General features: G+C 35.6%; 1 protein-coding gene across 2 annotated transcripts in view; it reads left to right on the forward strand.

Moving 5' to 3' along the window:
• Window positions 1-21210, forward strand: part of LOC113107433 (bone morphogenetic protein 1-like) — a 74584-nt gene that overhangs the window by 44362 nt on the left and 9012 nt on the right. Inside the window, exons 7-14 of one of the 2 annotated variants that reach the window (XM_026269932.1) lie at window positions 2979-3103; window positions 13599-13714; window positions 14630-14732; window positions 14829-14945; window positions 15229-15374; window positions 16950-17145; window positions 17378-17503; window positions 20926-21116. In XM_026269932.1, the coding sequence (XP_026125717.1) occupies window positions 2979-3103; window positions 13599-13714; window positions 14630-14732; window positions 14829-14945; window positions 15229-15374; window positions 16950-17145; window positions 17378-17503; window positions 20926-21116 (1120 nt within the window). The remainder of the gene's footprint in view (window positions 1-2978; window positions 3104-13598; window positions 13715-14629; window positions 14733-14828; window positions 14946-15228; window positions 15375-16949; window positions 17146-17377; window positions 17504-20925; window positions 21117-21210) is intronic. The other variant, XM_026269933.1, reaches the window with a different exon arrangement.

Genomic DNA, 21210 nt, shown 5'->3' on the forward strand with positions numbered 1-21210 from the left:
GTCTTTTGTAGCTGTAAGTGTCTCAGATCTTTCTGATTTCAACCTGAAGACAGGACATATTTAATTCACTGCACTGTTTATTGATTTGAAATGTGGTTTGCATTTCTCTCATATAAAGCTTGTAGTTGAGCCTTATTTGAACATGCCTGCTGTTGACTGGAAGGTTCCCATGGGAACAAACAAATGACCAGACCCTCGCTGGCCACCGTCCAGTGAAAAGCTTGACGATAAACTAGCAAAGAGTGTCAAAGTATGAAAAGAAGGGCGAGAAAACAGACAGGTTTTTGATACTGAATCACTCTTTGCTGAACTGTGCAAACATTTTTCCAGCCTCTGCTAGTAGGACTGGAGAACGGGATGTGTTGGAAAGCATAAATCTTTTTCATATTACTCAATATTTCTTTTGTTTATAGCTTGCGTACAACCAAATGATGTCATGACTTTTAAGGAAGCATCAGGCCTGGAGCGGCCAATCAGGAGTGCCGTGATGTCATGCAGGAGGTTATTGTGCCGTGTGGGGTTGCCAAGTAGAACATGAATTCAGGTCGTGTTTGGTGTGCCAGTTTAGTGGTAACTCCCCGTCTCAGGCCTGCCGGATTTAGTGACTGTCCCAGGAAGCGTCATTGTTTTTCTGTTGGTGCTGTGGAGTAGTCAGACCTGAGCGGTTTTTATTATGCTTTGAGTCATCATCATCCAGACTTCTGTTGATTGGTTTGATGTATCACAGTTGTACTCTTCTAGCGTTGGAAAATATTGGTGATCTGCTTCCTTAAACCACTTTCAGAGGTGGTCCACGACAGAGTCCTGATGCAAAACAAATCATCTAAAACAAAGCAAGCTAAGTCATTTTGAACATGGAAGAGGCTACAAATATTAACATATTACATATTAAACCATATGTAAAGTGCAATCCGTCTGAGCTAATTGAAGCACCTGAGACAAATGTTAGTAACCTAGCATTGTCACAATACTGTATTTGTATCTCTTGGTCTTTAAACCAGCTAAAGAATAATCATGTAATGTCATAATGCATCTGTTACTGTGTGGATATTTCAGAATATTGGGACTTTATTACACAAAAATAATCATAAGTCTTGAATGCATGTTTTAATGTCTTCACTTTCACAGAAAACTGATGAAGTTATTGTCTATTTTATCCTTCATTTGCTGAAGTATTTGCCAAGAAAGAGTGCCATTTAATCGTGTCTATTTTGTGTTCACATTCTGAATAAGCTACAACATGTAAGCATGTGAGCTGTCTGGATGCACTTCATCATGACCAAACATCATGCTAGAGTATAGTGATGCACCAAATAGTTTTAGAGGGCTGAAACCATATTTTGTTTCTCTGATGGCGTTTTTTCACTGTCAGCATTTATTTCGTCACCCGACTTGAATAAACTACAACAGATAAACATGTCAGCTGTGTGAATGCTAATGCTAGATTAACAATATCAGTTTATGAAGTTTTTGACTCTGCTAGAGCATAAAAATATCGTAATTTGTTTGCAGATATTTAAGAAACATGCGAAGTTAACCCGGTGAAAAAACACTCTCCAATATTTTGAATTTAAGTTGCAATTAAGTTGTCAATCCTACATACAGCACCTTTAATCAGTATTGATATGGCTTCTTAAATCTCAAGATCGATCTTTTAGTCTGTGCTCTTTTCTGTTGCGTGAACTTCAATAAACATTATTTGCAGCACTCCTGCCATCCAATAATCACAATAAGCTGTGTTCCTTTAGTTCAATCAACATGTGAACCGATCATTTCTTATACTTGACTACTAGTTATACCATCAAATAAACATGAATAAACATCAGAAAGAATGTTGAAAGAAGCAGAACATCTTACTGAAATTTATCATGTTTAGTGCTGGGCAGAAAAAAAGTTATATCATGGTATTTTTCAAAATTATACTGGTTTCACACTACCGTATTTTTCGGACTATAAGTCGCACCTGAGTATCAGTCGCATCAGTCCAAAAATACGTCTTGATGAGGAAAAAAACATATATAAGTCGCACTGGACTATAAGTCGCATTTATTTAGAACCAAGAACCAAGAGAAAACATTACCGTCTACAGCCGCAAGAGGGCGCTCTATGTTTTCAGTGTAGGCTACAGGAGCACTGAGCAGCATAGAGCGCCCTCTTGCGGCTGTAGACGGTAATGTTTTCTCTTGGTTCATTTCTCTTGGTTCATGTCAAATTAATTTTGATAAATAAGTCGCACCTGAGTATAAGTCGCAGGACCAGCCAAACTATGAAAAAAAGTGCGACTTATAGTCCGGAAAATACGGTATATGGCAGTATTTATTTATTTCACGCATGACCAAATTTTCTACTGATTTCATATCGCAACAGTGAAAAGAGACCCCTCTCAAACGGTGTTGTGTTTCAAACGTTGTTGTGGTATTTAAAAAAAAAATGATATAAGAAACAACCAGCAGTATTTGGTATGAACCTTTTTATAATCATGCTTTTTAAAACACTGTCAGACTACAGCACCTGTAAGGCTGGACTAAAATAATACATGCAAATGCTGAATCTGAGTCATGACATTTTTGCAGACCAAGGCAAAGCTCTCAAAGTATACTCAACATTGCATATAGTGTTACACAGAAAACAAAAACAGAAGAGCAGGCGAGTCACAGGCCGCAGATTACATGACTGCTTTCACGGATAAAACACGGCTTGGCTTGAATTCCCTTCGGATTGTTGTCTGCTCCACAAATGACTTTACAGCCTGTCGAGTCCTAACCACCACATTCTGTACATCTGCTGAAACTTGCCGTATCTTAAAGCGCGAGATAACATTTGTGTTTATAGTACCCTTGTTTCTTTCTGTGGGTGTGGAGAGTTTTGCTAGACATTCCAGGAAACAAGTGGTAGTGAATAGGGATTGAAATAACACGACAGGTTTGTCTTTATGCATCTGTTCACTTTGATTGAAGACATGTCTTTTTTCCTGACAGAGGGATATTTTTGGACACCATTCTGCCGCGGTATGATGTGAATGGAGTTCGGCCGCCCATCGGTCAGAGGACCAGATTGAGCAAAGGAGACATCGCACAGGCACGCAAACTTTACAAGTGTCCAAGTAAGAAAACGACACACACAAACTGTACAGAATTACAGAATGGTAAAGTGTCACATCATCATCTTTCTGTATAAATAAGGAGAAGCTCCTGTCAGACTCAACAAGAGTAAAAGATGGTGTAGATAGAAAAACTGGGTCATTGGAAACCCTAAGCATGAAAACATGTCTGACCGCAAATCACAGGTATCCAGGTCTGCACAGCAAAATCATGCAAAAACAAACATCTCAGTCAGTGTTTTGTCTTGTTTTCCAGTAAAACAAACAAACAAACAAACAAAAAACACCTAAATAAATAACAAAATATATAATTAACAATTGAACTATACAATGATAGACATGAAAACGCTCTTATAATTCTTTCAAATAAATCATATAAAATTGCCTAAATTATTCTTGAACAGATCAAAGTATTTAAAGGGAGAAGGTTACGTTAAAATTATACATTTTAATATTAGATGTCATATTTTTATGTGAAATTCACTATTGTTTTGTATAGAATTTTTCTAGACTTACATTTGAAAAGAAATTAAATTACAGTAATCAATTGCTTAGTAATCCATTACATCCAACACTATATATATATACACACACACACACACACACACACACACACACACAAACACAGCACATACATAAGCAAAATCATCAGAATGTCCAGCAATGATTTTGTTAAAGGATATACATATTAGACCCCCCCCCCCATTTCCTGTCTTGGGTGGGACACGCTGAGATTATGTTGTTTGGAAATAGCATGGTATCCACAATTAATGTGGTGCGGTATCTTGGCAACGGTCTCTGTGACTCCTGGCTTGGGTAAACACTGGTCAAGCACAGGAAGTTTGTAATTTGTCTTCTTTCCCTGATAAAACAGAGGAGAGAGCGCTTGCTTTCTAGGAGACAGCAGCTAAAGGCAGTACAAGGAGGTCAAGACATTTTTCATTGAAACTTTACAGAGATGTTCAAACACACACTACCAGAGAGTCAATGAGTTCAAACCGGCAAGCAATTGCATCCGAACCAGTGGCACTTAAAAGCTTGGTTTTGTCAAATTTAAGATCGTAAAAAAATCTGGAAAAATAAGATTTTACTTTGTACTTTTAGAACATACAAATAAGCACAACCCCACAACGTGATGTATATTAATAATACATAATTTTATTTTGTTTTGTTTTACAAGGTAATCAGTGTAAAGCTGACTGTACATTATCCCTCACATTTTCTGAATATATTATGAAACTGCTGAGATCTTGACATTTACAAAGCAATGCTGGTTTGTCATTATGACCATCAGAGCGTTTAATTACCCAGCTCTTGTAAAACAGTATGCTGCCCATGAACTGTTTCATTTTAATTGCACACTGAATATAACTGAATAAAAACAGGAACCGCAATGCAGCCTGATCTGATTAATAAGCATCAAAAAGCTACAATTTAATTGCATATGTATTTATTTAATTAAAACTATTTAAAAAGTGTAATTAAAACAAGTTCAAAGTAAAAATAAAACCTTATTTTACTGGCTTCTGGTTTCATTTTGCAATTAGTGAATACCGCACATTTACGCCAAACGATTGCTGCTGATGAATTATGACAATGTTTACATTATGTTCTTCACATTTTCTTTTTAGTTTTTTTTTTTTTTTTTTTTTTTTTTGCAGATGGTTGCATGGGTGCATGTTTTTGAAATGAGAAAATGTAAACAGTAAAACCCAGATATTTGTCAAAATAAGAGTCCAGGTGTATTTCTGCCTGAATTATAGCGTAAAAATTACAGTATATAGCATACTGAATAGTTAATCATAGCATACTGAAAAGCATCAATTCCTTTTTATGGATATTATTGTTTTTTCTGCAATTAATTCAACGTAAAGCTTTGTAGATTCTCTGTCACTGTCTGCAAGGTAAGTGTAAGAGCATTACATTTTTATAGTATTAGGCACAATAACCTGTTTTCACCTTTCATTATTTATCTCGGTTTCAAATGAATTGATATACTGATAAAGCAACAATTTTTAGTTAAAGGTGCTGTAGGGAACTTTTGTAAAAAAAAAAATATTTTTTACATATTTGTTAAACCTGTCATTATGTACTGACAGTAGAATATGAGACAGATAATCTGTGAAAAAATCAAGCTCCTCTGGCTCCTCCCAGTGGTCCTATTGCCATTTGCAGAAATTCATCCGCTCCCGTTAATAAACAACCAATCAGAGCTGCGGTCCGTAACTTTGTTTTTGTTCAAAATGTAGAAAAATGTATATAATAAGCGAGTACACCATGAATCCATTTTCCAAACCGTGTTTTTAGCTTGTCCTGAATCACTAGGGTGCACCTATAATAAGTGTTTATATTCGGACTATTTTAGATTGCTTCGGGGATACCGCGGCGGAGTAACCCAGTACCTTTGTGATTCTTCATAGACATAAACAGAGAGAAGTAGTTCCGGCTTCGATGTTCTTCCGCAAGACGCAAGCAGTTCTGTTTATTAACCGCTAGAGCCTCAAAGTTCCCTACCGCAGCTTTAATGTATATATTGAATAAAACTTTTTTAACCCCATTTTTCATGACTGATATTGAACTGATATTTTAAAGTCTTACATTTGATTTTAAAACTATGCAGATGCCCTCCTAAGCACACAGTCTCTAATGGGAATTTTTATTTTATTTTATTTTTTTGCAATTTTATATTGACCTTTGTCTTTACATGGCTTTAGTTATGTATAATAAAAATAAAAAAGACCCCCATCAGGGACTGTTTCTCATTTTACAAACATTGTTTTTGAAGTTCTGACTGAAGTCTGTTGGAGGAACGTGTATCACATGATTTGTTCATGCAGTACGTGGGGTAGGATCCTGGAAAATAAGGTGTAAGTGTGGCAGATCTTTTGCATAGCATTCCTTGTGGTGTGTGTCACTTGCTGTGGCTTGCCAGACTGCGTGTTAATGGTTCTACACACTGAATCCACTCCACACTTGGTCTGAGGGATCTCTGCTTCTCTAGCTGTAGATGACTGAAAACTCCTGCGTGTGGAGAATGTCAGCTCAACAAGGCAAGCCCTCTGGAGGGAAAGTTAGGGAGAAACTTGGCTGCTAGGTGACCAACCATTAAACCCATTCCAAATAGATTTTAAAAATGACTGGTTGTTAGTCAACTTTATATGTATTTTAGTAAGAAAACAAAATAAATACAGATTTTACTTGGTATGTTGGGGAAGAATCAGTTACCTGCATCTTTGTATGTTGATTGCTGCATCAGAGGGTGAGCCAGACTTCGGATCTAGAAATGATGGCTATGCTTTCCCAGACTACTTGGAGATCGTTGCTTCCCTCCAAGGCCTGTAGGCATTCATCGGCTCAGCAGTAGACACACACACATATATATATATTGATCAGCAGTGCTTATACGGCCTGTGTATAACCACTTTACACGCTACAGCATTGTTGCAAGTGCACCAGGCAAAGGCACTGAGGGACTTGCATGAGGGTGGTCATGACCCAGAAGTTCTCGAAGAACTCCGTACCGTTACGGACCTCTACGAGCGACGAGGTTACGGCGTGGTCTCTGAGTCGTGTGATGTCCACTATGGTGGTCCTGGAGTGCCATTGCTGTGTCTGGCCGACATGAAAATAGAGCACAGGTGGCTTTCACAGGACTCTGGAAGGGGCAGTCACTGTGGCCCTTTGGTAGGGATCCCAATTCGTCTGTCATCCAGTGTGACGTCAAAATTGACCAACTGAAAGGGAACGTCTCGGTTACATATGGTAACCTTCATTCACTGAAGGAGGGAACAGAGACATCATGTCCCGTCCCCATAGCTCCTGCACCACCGATGAGTGGCTGGGTAACCAGCTCGGCTCCTCAGTGAAAACCTGAATATGCGTTGCACCTGCTGCCTGAATCTCACGCTGTGATCAGCGGCATCTGGCTGCAATAATTGCATGTCAATCTGCATTGGCTCATTTAGTTTACACTAGAAGTAGATAGATCTGTCTAAGCAATATCCCAATTCGTTGGTCATCCAACGTGGCATCTCCGTTCCCTCCTTCAGGGAATGAGGGTTACCATATATATGTAACCAATATGTTTTTAATGTTTTATTTTATTGTCAGTATTGTAAGTGTCATTATTATTTTCTATATTTAATTTAGTAATTTTACACTTTAATGTTATTATTATTATTATTTTGGTGATCAAATATGTGTGGTGTTGTTATTGTGAAGAACTGTCAAATCAAAAAATGTATTATTATTGTTTATTTAATTGTATTTTATTTTACTGTTGTATTATTTTTTATTTTATGCAAATCTTACTATTTTATATATTATTTGTATTATTTAATGATTTGTTTAATTTGATTTTTGCTTTGTGTTGTTTTGTCTTTTTCTTAGATAGAATGATACTACATCAAACTAATGTTTCATTTCTATTTATTAAGTCAGTTAATTAGTAGTTGTGTGATAAGCAGGATAATGTACAATTATCTGTTCATTATCAGAAAATAATGAGCTGAAAGGGTAATCAGGACGCAAGCGTGAAGCAGGCTGTACATTATCCATTACATGTGTTTTGTTTTTTTAATATGTTATATTTTGACATTTAATGAAGCAATGCTGGTTTGCCATGTGTATTTCCACACTGACCACCACACTGTAAAAAGTTTAACTATTATTTACTCAATTTTTTTGGTGAAACATTTTTACACTCAAAAAAATTGAGTAAATTTTAAAGCTGTGAAATCAATGAAATATACTGTTTAAATTGAGTAATTGTCAGTAAAAAAATTAAGTAAATCTGAGTAACTGAATTACTTTATATGAGAAATAAAATTAATTGGATATAATCAAAATTATAAAACACCACAACTGTAATTCTATGTAAAATAAACAAAAAATATTGAGTAGATATAATTGAAATATTGGATGAAATTTTACCAAAAAAAATGTGCTACGTTTACTACATGTAAAAGTGAATTTAACTTAATATTGGACTATAAATTATCAAAATGCTGCATTCACTTTTTTTTTTACACCATTTACCCTTTATAATTAATATAATAAAACCAAATAAAGAAAGAAACACATTTTTTATTGAAAATTTATTTGTCAATTAAACATAAGACAAAGTCTAAAATCAACCTTTGAAACATTGTATCCATTTTAATATTCCAGTAAATTGCAAAAATTAAAACTGTAAAGTAGCCATAAGGGAAATGATTAAACCTTATGAAACATTTCATCCATCTTAGTATTCAAGTAGATTACATGTAAAATACGATAGCCGTAAGAGAAATGACATCTTTGTTCCTGGTGCATACCAGCCATTTGCAGTCACACTCAACATTAAATAATAAAAAAATATAAAAGCAACACTTACATCAATATTAAAGGGATAATTCACCCAAAAAGATGATGTTGTCATAATGTACTCGCCCCCCCGGGTTGTCCCAAATCTGTACGAATTTCTTTCTTCTGTTGAACACAAAATATATTTTAATGAATGTTGGTTAACAGATAGTTGAAAGTTGCCATTGACTTCCATGATAGAAAAAAAAAAAAAAAAAAGTATACTATGCAAAGTCAATGGCAACCTTTAACTGCGTTAACCAACACTCTTTAATACTTGGCTGAATGTCACGTCACTTCACTTAAAATATCTTTTGTGTTCAACAGAAGAAAGAAACTCGTACAGGTTTGGGACAAATTGAGGGAGAGTAAATTATGACAACATCATCTTTTGGGGTGAACTATGTCTTCAACAGAATTAATCAGATAACAGAAACACTTCCATCAGGAATACCCATTCTGTGGGATGACCATGAACCACTACTATGCAAGAAGATAATTTTTTAACCTCTGAACATTAACAGAGTTTTGGAGGATCCAGCTCAAGAAACAGTTTTTGGAACAACTCAAGTGAGTACAGGGTCCTTCTCAAAATATTAGCATATTGTGATGAAGTTCATTATTTTCCGTAATGTAATGATAAAAATTTAACTTTCATATATTCTAGATTCATTGCACACCAACTGAAATATTTCAGGTCTTTTATTGTTTTAATACTGATGATTTTGGCATACAGCTCATGAAAACCCAAAATTCCTATCTCAAAAAATTAACATATCATGAAAAGGTTCTCTAAACGAGCTATTAACCTAATCATCTGAATCAACTAATTAACTCTAAACACCTGCAAAAGATTCCTGAGGCTTTTAAAAACTCCCAGCCTGGTTCATTACTCAAAACCGCAATCATGGGTAAGACTGCCGACCTGACTGCTGTCCAGAAGGCCATCGCTGACACCCTCAAGCGAGAGGGTAAGACACAGAAAGAAATTTCTGAACGAATAGGCTGTTCCCAGAGTGCTGTATCAAGGCACCTCAGTGGGAAGTCTGTGGGAAGGAAAAAGTGTGGCAAAAAACGCTTCACAACGAGAAGAGGTGTCCGGACCCCGAGGAAGATTGTGGACTGAGTCTGGAGTATAAACATCCAGAGCCACCGTGCACAGGCGTGTGCAGGAAATGGGCTACAGAGAAGCAGCACTGGACTGTTGATCAGTGGTCCAAAGTACTTTTTTCGGATGAAAGCTAATTTTGCATGTCATTTGGAAATCAAGGTGCCAGAGTCTGGAGGAAGACTGGGGAGAAGGAAATGCCAAAATGCCTGAAGTCCAGTATCAAGTACCCACAGTCAGTGAAGGTCTGGGGTGACATGTCAGCTGCTGGTGTTGGTCCACTGTGTTTTATCAAGGGCAGGGTCAATGCAGCTAGCTATCAGGAGATTTGGGAGCACTTCATGTTTCCATCTGTTGAAAAGCTTTATGGAGAAGAAGATTTTGCTTTTCAGCACGACCTGGCACCTGCTCACACTGGTAAATGGTTTACTGACCATGGTATTACTGTGCTCAATTGGCCTACCAACTCTCCTGACCTGAACCCCATAGAGAATCTGTGGGATATTGTGAAGAGAAAGTTAAGAGACGCAAGACAAAACACTCTGGATGAGCTTAAGGCCGCTATCGAAGCAGCGCCACAGGCTGATTGCCTCCATGCCACGCCGCATTGAAGCAGTCATTTCTGCAAAAGGATTCCCCACCAAGTATTGAGTGCATAACTGAACAATTATTTGAAGTTTGACTTTTTTGTATTAAAAACACTTTTCTTTTATTGGTCAGATGAAATAAGCTATTTTTTTTGAGATAGGAATTTATGGTTTTCATGAGCTGTACGCCAAAAGCATCAGTATTTAAACAATAAAAGACCTGAAATATTTCAGTTGGTGTGCAATGAATCTAAAACATATGAAAGTTTAATTTTTATCATTACATTATGGAAAATAATTAACTTTATCACAATATGCTAATTTTTGGAGAAGGACCTGTATTTGTGGGTCTTGGGATATCTCAAATCCAATGTGACTCCTGAAAGATGGCAGCAGGCTCTGCTGAGATTCCCAAGATTACGTCGCTGACTGCCCCATTATTGTTCCGAAGGATGTAGATTTTTATGACCTCCTCTGCCAACTCTGCTTGTACGAAGACGGGTAGATCAGCTGAACCCTACAGGCAAATTTTAAAGATAACTGGTTAGAGCTAACATTCAAAACTGAATGTTACAAGAAAGTGACAAATACACAAAACAAATAGCACCTGAAGAAGCAAACATTCTGTTGGACCATATGATAGGTAAAATCTCAAACAAAGTTTACTAGGGGGAGGAGTTGCAAAAATTAACAGCATTCTTCTTAACAAGAGGACAGGTTAATTTTCTACATAGGGACATTTATTTTTAACAATAAACCTAAAAGAAAAACGAAAAGAGACCAACTGCGAGCTTCTATGCTGTAAATCAATGCTATAGGCTTTTATTGAGGTCTGCATTATTTCAACCAATTTCTTTATAAACATGTTTAATATTTAAGTAAAATGACTAATGGTTTTGAAACAAAAAAGCTGGTTTAATTGCACTACTTGAAAAAAATATGCATTGCATTAACCCTCACACTCAACCCTCTAAATAATTCTGTGGCTTAGTAAATATTACAGTAATATTTAACTTTATTAACTTAATAAAATCTCTGAATATAGTTCACTTGATTATACAAAAGATGGCTTTCCTGTAGCTCAAACAGTAGAGCGTCGGCGCTAGCAAAAATTGATTAAATTGTAAATGTGTACCTTGAAATGCAATGTAAGTTACTTTGGATAAAAGTGTCTGCCAAATGCATAAATGTAAACATATTAACGGACTAAAAATACAACAGTTTATTTTATCTAAAATGTACAGTTATATTTTATTTTTTCCACTAAAACAATTTAGTATTAGACTAACAAATTGTTTATTTATAATACACATAATATATTTGTGAAATTTCTATCAATTTATTTAAGGATGGAAAATTAAACTGATCTGTTTCAGGGAACAAAAATATTACAAATAATTTCAAATCAAAATGAATATATTTAAACACACTCTTAAGAAATTTAGTAAGTTTACTCAATTAAAACAACGTACCTCTCCCCCAGCCTCCGCTGTCCTTCAATACCCACCAGGTCTGGATTTGTTACATTAAAAAGCTTACGGTTTTCAAACTTTTGACCGATATTGTATGTGATCTAGGTTTCAGTGCACTAGAATGATTTTACAATGGAGCAGGCCTTAAACTGTCCGACTCCCTACAGTGGGAGCTGATTAAAACGCACCAGTCTGTTATGTCCACGCCATTTTAAATACTTTTGCATGGAGTATTTGTAGTGGTGATTTAAGAGCTCATACTTGAGTTCGTGTAGTAATTATGATGTTTTACAACAACGTGACAGCTTTTTACAAGAAAGAATGTTGTCATTTGAAAGTTCATAAATGATGTGTTCCCTTTTGACAAGCCACTGACCCCAAAGGGGAACCTGTACAAAATCGTTTTCCATTGGGCATGTATAGTTATAGTTGCTGGACCACGGTACACTTATCGTTAGACTTTCAAATGGCGGTTGAAATAAACGGTGATCCAAATAGTACGAACGTTAACCCACTCCAAAAAAAAAAAAAAAAAAAAAAAAAAAACTAACATACATATGGCTGCCCCACTAACTAACTTCGAAAACTACACTGTTATGTACACGTACACACGGTCAATGTTTAATCAACTTTTGAAAACATTTTTGCAAATATACATAGTTATAAAAGGACTACGGACTACGTTACTTACAGGAAATTTGAGTAATGCTGTTCACGTCGTTGCTGAGAAAAGCAGTCCTTCAGTGACAGGTGCCTCTTGTTTGAGCCGCGAAACTTGTTAAACTTCTTAAGATAACGCAAAATACAAACACAATTGTTAGGAAATCCTTAATAATTAACTTCTGAATTAAACATTACAAACATAATTAGTATTAGCTGGCTAAATTATAACGTACCACGATATGAGAGGAGTGCGGGTCTTGCCGTTGCTGAGGAAAGCCGTCCTTCAGGTGACTTCGATTAAGCTACGAAACTTGTTGAATATGACGTAAAATACAAAGACAATTGTTAGAAAATGCTTAATAATTATTAACTTTTTAATAAAGTGTTACAAACGTAAGTAGGATTAGCTGACTAACGTTACTTACCAGGAGCTGTGAGGTGTATAGCTAGTCGACGTCGCTGCTGAGAAAAGCAGATTTTTTTTTTCCTGCGGAGCTGCACACGTGATCACTTTAGCCGCGAAATTTACTCAATTTATTTAAACTGTCATTTATTAAGCTGGAACTTTATTTAGGAAAATTGGTTGGGAATACTTAATAATTTTAGTTTCTAAAACAGATCAGTACAAGTAAATAATTATCAAATATTTCTATTAGAATTCACCAGAAATATTGAAGGTATATAAAAAATATAATTAGTTAGTTAAATACTTATTTATTTTCATTACATAAACTTAAATAATATATGTAAATTTTAGAGAAATTATTTGTTGGATTTTTAATTATTCTTTTTAATCTGACCCACTCAAAATATCACTTAAATGATTTCAAAAGATTTTATTAAGTTAATATAGCTCTTTATTTTTGTGAAATTTACTAAGCCACTGAATTATTTTTTACAGTGCAGAGCGTTTAATTACCCAGCACATTTAATACAGTATACTGCCTGTGAACTGATTCATTTTAGTTGCACGCAGCACCATATAAAATGGAACTCTTTTGATTTGAATTTTGCAGCACTTTTATTTCCTTCTCTTGCTCTTTGCTGTGAATATCAGGCAGGTGTGGAACATTAGAAGCAGATGTGCTTCATAACAGGACAGTGCTCAAGGCGCACACTGGGAAAGACAATCCAGACTTTTTTGTGGTCTTTAGTCTTTGTTGTGTTCTGTGACGCACAACAAAGCTTTATATAAAGGCAGTCTCTGTGGTCCATTGTGTAACTGATCACATCATGTTTATGTGTAATGAACTGTCCACGTTAACTCTTCTTGAACACTGACAGCTTATGACCTTTCTTTCTTTCTTCCTGTCTGTCTCTCTTAGAATGTGGAGACAGTTTGCAGGAGAGTAGTGGAAACCTCTCTTCACCTGGTTATCCCAATGGTTATTCAGCATATATGCACTGCATATGGAGAATTTCAGTCACACCGGGAGAAAAGGTGAAGAAGCACTGCTGAATCACTCTGATTAGCTGCTATAAGAGACGTTTTAGGCCTGTGGACAGTTTATGGAATTGAGTAAATTGTGATATTGGTCCCACGTAGAGTTGGAAAGTCCAGTTCATTTTGGATACTTGCAGTTGTTTTCAATGAATCAGTTTAGAAATTTGATCAACATAGATGTGCAAATAATGCAATTGGTTCCTTTTTTTTATGAAGTAAAACAATAATGCAATGCATTACTTTTCATAAAGAGTAACTAAGTAACATAACTGGTTACTCTTTTATGCAATAATTCAAAAATGTAATGCAATACTTTCCATAAAGTGTAACAACGTAATGCATTTGGCTACTTTTTTTAAGGAGTAACACAATGCTGTCATGCATTAGTTTCCATAAAGAGTAACTAAGTAATTAATTAGTTGGTAACTTTTTTTATGGAGTAATGCAATATTGCAATGCAATACTTTTAAAAGTAACTTTCCCCAACACTGCAAACAAAAACCTGTTAAATTAAACATGAACATTTTTATTTATTTATTTATTTTTGGTAAAACATTCTCCAATAATCTGTTTTACTATATATATATATATATATATATATATATATATATTTATATATATATATATATATATATATATATATATATATATATATATATATATATATATATATATATGGAGTAATTTATGCTCTGCAAAATGGTTTGAATTGTAAAAAAGAACAGATAAAAAAACAGACTTATTAATGAATCTGACAACCAAGTGTAAAGTGTAAACAAACAAGTAGATTGTCTAAAATGAAGATTTCTGAATTGAATTCCTGTTAGAATCATTGAATTTGAACAGTTATTAAGACTTTCACAGATTTTCAACTTTCCTTCAGTAACAATTTACTACTTTTTTCGCCCTAAGATCATTCTGAACTTTACATCTATGGATTTATACCGGAGTCATTTGTGCTGGTATGATCATGTGGAGATCAGAGATGGATATTGGAGGAAAGCACCACTGAAAGGTTTAAGATGAACACCTCACATTTCAAAAGAACAATATGAACAAGTCGAAGTGAAGCTAAATTAATGTTGAGTTGTGTTTGTACTTCTGTGTGCAGGTCGATTTTGTGGGGATAAATTACCAGAGCCAATCATCTCTACAGACAGTCGCCTTTGGATTGAGTTTCGCAGCAGCAGCAACTGGGTGGGAAAGGGCTTCTCTGCAGTTTACGAAGGTACCAATTTCATGGCTACAGTGGAGTTCTGTCAACAAGGCTGGATTTGCTGCTAATCCAGGGTGCTCAAAAAAAGATGTCAACAGAAAACACTGTCAAATTTGTTTGTAATAAGTTTTTTGACCCATAGAACTAAATCCAACCATAGCAGAATTACTGAATTACTGAGTTTCCATTAGGTGAACACCTACTGTAACAATATCCATTTCCAGTAGTTCATATTGTGAAAGAAGTCATTTTCACTCTTCACTCTCATGTTTCACTGTAATATTTTATCTTGTAGCTATTTGCGGTGGGGAGGTGAAGAAAGACAATGGTCAAATTCAGTCTCCAAACTATCCAGATGACTACAGACCTAACAAAGCGTGTGTGTGGAAGATAGCTGTGGCTCAGGGTTACCATGTAGGCCTTACCTTCCAGTCGTTTGAGGTATGATTAAAATTATTATTAAATTGTTATTACTGCATTATAAGCATGTAATTAATTGCTAAAGTGTGTGCTAAACAAGAAAAGACTGTGTATATATAGTTGTATACAGTTGCACAATATACAGTTGCACTGTGCACAGTGACACACAAATTAATAAAAATTATTAATTGTTTACTTTGTGTTAGAATATGTTATACTCTTATATTATATTGTACTTCAGAACATGCATGCATTTAAGTAAAGATTTGTTTTGAACATTAACTCTAATGGGATTGCTTAGATGTAAAAGGAAGACTCTTACATCGTTATATAATTATTTGATTATACACTTAAAGGGATAGTTCACCAAAAAATGAAAATTTTATGTTTATCTGCTTACCCCAAGGGTATCCAAGATAAAGATGACTTTGTTTTTTTTTTTTCAGCTGAACACAAAAAAAGATTTTTATCTCTAACCGTTGCTGTCTTTCAGTCATATAATGGAAGTGAACTGGAATCATGGCTTTGAGAGTCAAAAAAACAAAAACAAAAAAACACTTGAAGAAAAAACTATCTGTCTGCGTAAGAAACTGAACAGCATTTATATTGTTTTTTTAAACTCTGATTTACCACAATGTCACACTGTCTTTAGCACGTTCTCAATAGCCATCACATGATGCGTCTTCTTTTATTTATTGCGGATCACAGACTTATAAGTGCCTTACTGCCACCTATCTTTCAAATGGACCATTGCCACTCTATCTACAGTCTCAATTAGGAGTGTCAGTGGTCCATTTGAAAGATAGATGGCGGTAATGCAGTTATAAGTCTGCAATCCGCTGTAAAGCAAGAAGAAGAAGAAGACTCGCCATTCGCCGGCTGTTGAGAACGTGCTCAGGACAGTTCGGACATTGTGTGAACTATATACTGTTCAGTTTCTTGCACGGACCAATTGTTTCGAGTCTTTACACATCAGTGTATTGTCATGCACCACAGGGTTTCAAACCCGAGATTCCCATTCACTTCCATTATATGACTGATAGACCACAGCGGTTTGAGTTAAAAATCTCTGTTTGTGTTCTAGTGAAGAAACAAAGTCACCTACATCTTGGATGTCCTGGGGATAAGCAGATAAACATCAAATTTCCATTTTTGGGGTGACTTATCCCTTTAATACTGAGGATTTTTTTTATGTAATCACTATAGATTGTAACTTTAACTTAGTGCTTGTGTCATTCGTCTAGCTGACTCTGATTTTGTCATGTCATTGCATTGGCTCTGGGTTTGGTTTAGATTGTCTCTAAACAGCTGGTGTAAATAAACCCAAAACTCCCCATGTTCTTTGTCTTTGGAAAGAAGAGATGTTGCAGATCTTTAAAAGAAAAGGGGGAAAACATTCCGCATTGTTTCCACTTTATTTTTTTAAGATGTTCTAGACCTTGATGAAAAGGTTGGTTATGGTCACAGCTGGATACTATCAAACATTAATGGCATGTCTTGCATTGAAAGAAAAGAAATGTTTTTCAGGTCTTTCAGGTTTAAATTTACTTTTTCCATTTCCCTTTTCTCAATTATCTTTTCTCTTTTTAATCCAAGATCGAGAGGCACGATAACTGTGCCTACGACTACCTGGAGGTTCGAGATGGGAACTCAGAAAACAGCCCGCTGTTGGGCAGATTCTGTGGTTATGACAAACCTGATGATATTAAATCCAGTTCCAACCAGCTCTGGATGAAATTTGTGTCTGACGGTTCTGTCAACAAGGCTGGATTTGCTGCTAATTTCTTCAAAGGTGAGGTGAACGTTTTTTGCTTCATGGTTTTACCTTGGATTTGATCTATGGAAATTGATTGGAGTGATGATTGGCATTATAGTTCAAAATGTAACATTATAGCTCAGCATTTTTTAAATTCAGGAATGAACATAAAATATTGGACAGTAACCAACATGATGAAACATTTAAGGAAAAAAATATAGACTTCCTGATACTCAGAACTCAAGTTTTGATGTTCTTGTTGTTGCAGAAATGGATGAGTGCTCCAGACCTGACAACGGTCGCTGTGAGCAGCGCTGTGTCAACACGCTTGGTAGTTACAAGTGTGCCTGTGATCCTGGGTACGAACTGGCGGCAGACAAACGGAGTTGCGAGGGTTAGTATGTGAACAGTGCTGGATACAGGCCAGTGCCATATTTAAACTGGCAGTATTGCGGGAAAGCTGTACATTCTCAGAAAAGTCTCAAAATAGGGCCTAATATTCTAATATAAAGTAATATAAATGGTAGCGTTAAGGAATTTTCCGTATTCTTTTTTTCATTCATGTTTTACCCATATTTTAAATTATGAATTGCATTGTGTTGCATATTAGGCTTAAAGGAAATGTTCTTACACTTAATGGATACTATCCAGGCAGAAAATAACCAGTACATTTTCCATTTTTATATGGATTTGTCTTGCAGTATACAAACAAATAACGCTAACTCTGTGTTTGGTAATAAAGGCAAGTTTTAGGGCAAAGAAAGTTATTACAGTTCAATTTCACATGCATCTTCATAAAAGGAGTTAAGAAATTTCTAAGAAACTAAAGTTCAATTCCTGAAAAATTCTTAAGTTCTCAGATATTTTCTTAAGAACGAGTATTTTTTTAGTATGAAGAGCAAATTACAGGCTTTTGTGTTATCTGATTGTACAGCGGTTCTAGAAGCGGTTCTTCTTCTCAAAGGTCAAGATGCGCTGCTTGCACATTACCGTACTGATCAAAATCCTGATGAAAATTGTTGTAATTATAAAATTAAACACAAGGTCTGTTTTCATAGTGTTGTTAAATTGTTAAATTTATGCAGATTCCTAGTAATAATGTATTTCTATAAGTAATGTTATGTTAGAAAGCTTAATATTTGAAACGGCCTGAAAAAATACATTCAATAAATCAATCAATTCAATTTAATATCCTACCTATGGGAATTTAAGACAATTTTAATGTTATACTAACATTAAGAGGTTATGTACAAGGATTTTTTTCTCAAGAATTCAAATTCGTCATACAATATTCTGTATATATTTTAGTTAATTACTTTAGTTTAGCAGTTAAGAAGAATTTCAGTTTTTTTTAAAGAATATTTCGTGAATCATATTCTGTTTGTAATGTCATCACTCGGGATTGTAAAAATAAATAAAAAGATTTCCAGAACTCATAGCCCAGGGTTCTCAAACAAACATCACGTTGATAGTTTTGATAGCATATTTACCCTTTTGGGGGGAATCAACCTACAAAATGCTTACCTATGCATATTAGTCTGAGATAAAAAAAAGAAGCAATTATATATATATATATATATATATATATATATATATATATATATATATATATATATATATATATATATATATATATATATAAAATCACACTTTCCATCAATTACTGAGTGCATGTTTTGAGCAGCCAGCTACGCGGCCTCATTCTGCCTCTAGTGGACAGTCTGTGCTATTGCATCCTCTTTAGTTCTACCCCTGCTTGCGCTGTTGATATACCGCCGACATCTGCTTTGTGCTATTGGCTCGGGGCTGCCAGCAAGTTATGAGCACCTTCCTCACATTGACAGCAGACTTGCCTGGTTTTCTTTGCCCTCCTCCGCACGACACTTACAAAACGCTGCTCTGTTTTCTGAGCGGATGGAAATTCTGCTGAAGTTTGAATCTGTTTATATCATATTCTTCTCAAACAAAGTGCTACGATACAGTTGGGGTTAAGGGTCAAAGCATTCTTAGGTACAGTGTATCGTCGGCTAACTGCGTGAGGCAGTTGCTAGGACAGCACGTACCCTGCGGCTGCTACATTGAGCAAAGGTCTTTTCGTTCAGACATGCACTGAGATGACTCAACAGCTCAATCGTGACAGACTGGAGCGATCGGAAAATGATTCTCCATTAGATAAAAGAAAGATTGGCCCAGCAAAGCTTCCCGGTGGCTATATTCATATCAGCAGTAAATCCCACATTATCATTATGACTGTGCTGCTTGTTCTCACAGAATAAATAGAGACTGATAGGGCTTAAATGTACATAAAGCTAAAACTTCAAGGCAAGTGCTGTCCAAAGGCTTCATGTGGGTAGCCATGGAAACATCTCTCCCCGAGCGCATGTGTTCGGTGGAAATCGCTGTAGGGAATCTGTTGAGTAATTTGGATAGTACAGAAAGTATGAAAGTAAACTACTCTTTCTTTCTGCTCGCGTTTGATTAGATATTAAGCCTGGGGTTGTTCCCTGTTTATTTTAATTGAAATGTTCTTGTTATTTTATATGTCAGCTTGATAAATTGAAAGTTTAAGAGTGCTTTGTAACCCAGGAATATTGTGCATCAAATATGTAGCAGGTTTAGGGAATTATTTTTTATTTCATTTTTTTTTAAGGAGCTGTGTTGTACATTTTTACATTTATTTTTTTAAACTCTTAAAATAGCGCCAACACCTTGTCACTGGGATAGTATCCTCAAAAGGACACTTTTGTACCAACAAAGGGTGCAAAATTGTATAATAAGAGTAGATATTAATACCTTAAGGGTATGTATTACTACTCTGAATTATTAATATGCACACTTTAAGGGTTAAAAAAGGTACAAAGGTAAAAAAAAAAAAAAAAAAAAAAATAGTCAATTCACCTACTGTATAAGACTTTTGTATGTAAATGAGCTCTGGTATAATTGGATAATTGCTTTGTATGTGCGGGGAAAAAAAGTGACAGAAACTTCTGTCATCATTTACTTATTCAAGTCGTTCCAGACCCGTGTGACTTTCTGTCTTCTGTGAAACAAATGTTGAAAAGTTGTATTGTTGTTTTGCACGTTACAATGAAAGTCATTGGAGTTCGATGTTGTTTAGACACAATCAACCTTCATAACATCAACTTTAGATGAGAAATGTTCCATTTTTGGGTGAACTACCCCATTAAATTTATATGCACAGTGGTAGTGATCAGAGGGGATAAAGTATATTTGTTGATGCATCATGATTCCTTCTCAAACGATTCTTGATCGATCCACAGAAACAAAATAAACACACACGGGTGCCTTCAAATGAAGTTTAAAGACAAGGACAAAAGACTTTTTAAAGAAAACAACAACCTAATGTTCTTCATAATGAACTCTGTGTATAAAGAGAACCTGAAGGGAATTTCAAAAAAAAGCCTTCTTAAAGTCTGCACAGAATGGAAAATCACTAAAATCACTAATAATCTGAAGTTATTAAGAATGATTCATCCATGCATGTTCCTTTTTTGACCTTTACTGATCAAAATGACATAACTTGATCTTCATTTGATGCTCAAATTCAGATCTGCTAATCAAAGAATAGAAACAAGTATCCACTTTCCCCCCCTGATAATCTGCTTCAATCCCAATGTAGAAGAATCTGTTGATACTATTTCTTTCAGATTAAAGCTCCTATTCTTTTACTTGAAAAGGCTTGGGAATCAGATCATTTCAAGAAATGTTGCGTGTGGACTGAGGAGCTGAAGTATTTCTTCATAATCCATTAGTATCATTTGTCTTACAGTTCTTTTCTGTTGTCTCTTTCTCCAGCTGCCTGTGGTGGTTTCATCACCAAGCTGAATGGGTCCATCACCAGTCCAGGCTGGCCCAAAGAGTATCCACCCAACAAGAACTGCATCTGGCAGCTGGTGGCGCCCACGCAGTACCGCATCACGCTGCTCTTCGACGTCTTCGAGACGGAGGGGAACGATGTGAGCACTAGGTTTTTGGCTCAGCGTGGGGTGGGTTTGTCTGGTTCATTTCAGCTCGATCTGTGTGAGTCACCAAAGGGCTTTAGGGAATGACTTCTCCAAATTGCCTTCATGGTTTCTCACT

The sequence above is a fragment of the Carassius auratus genome, chromosome 8 (genome assembly GCF_003368295.1).
Source record: "Carassius auratus strain Wakin chromosome 8, ASM336829v1, whole genome shotgun sequence".
Classification (NCBI taxonomy): Eukaryota; Metazoa; Chordata; class Actinopteri; order Cypriniformes; family Cyprinidae; genus Carassius; species Carassius auratus.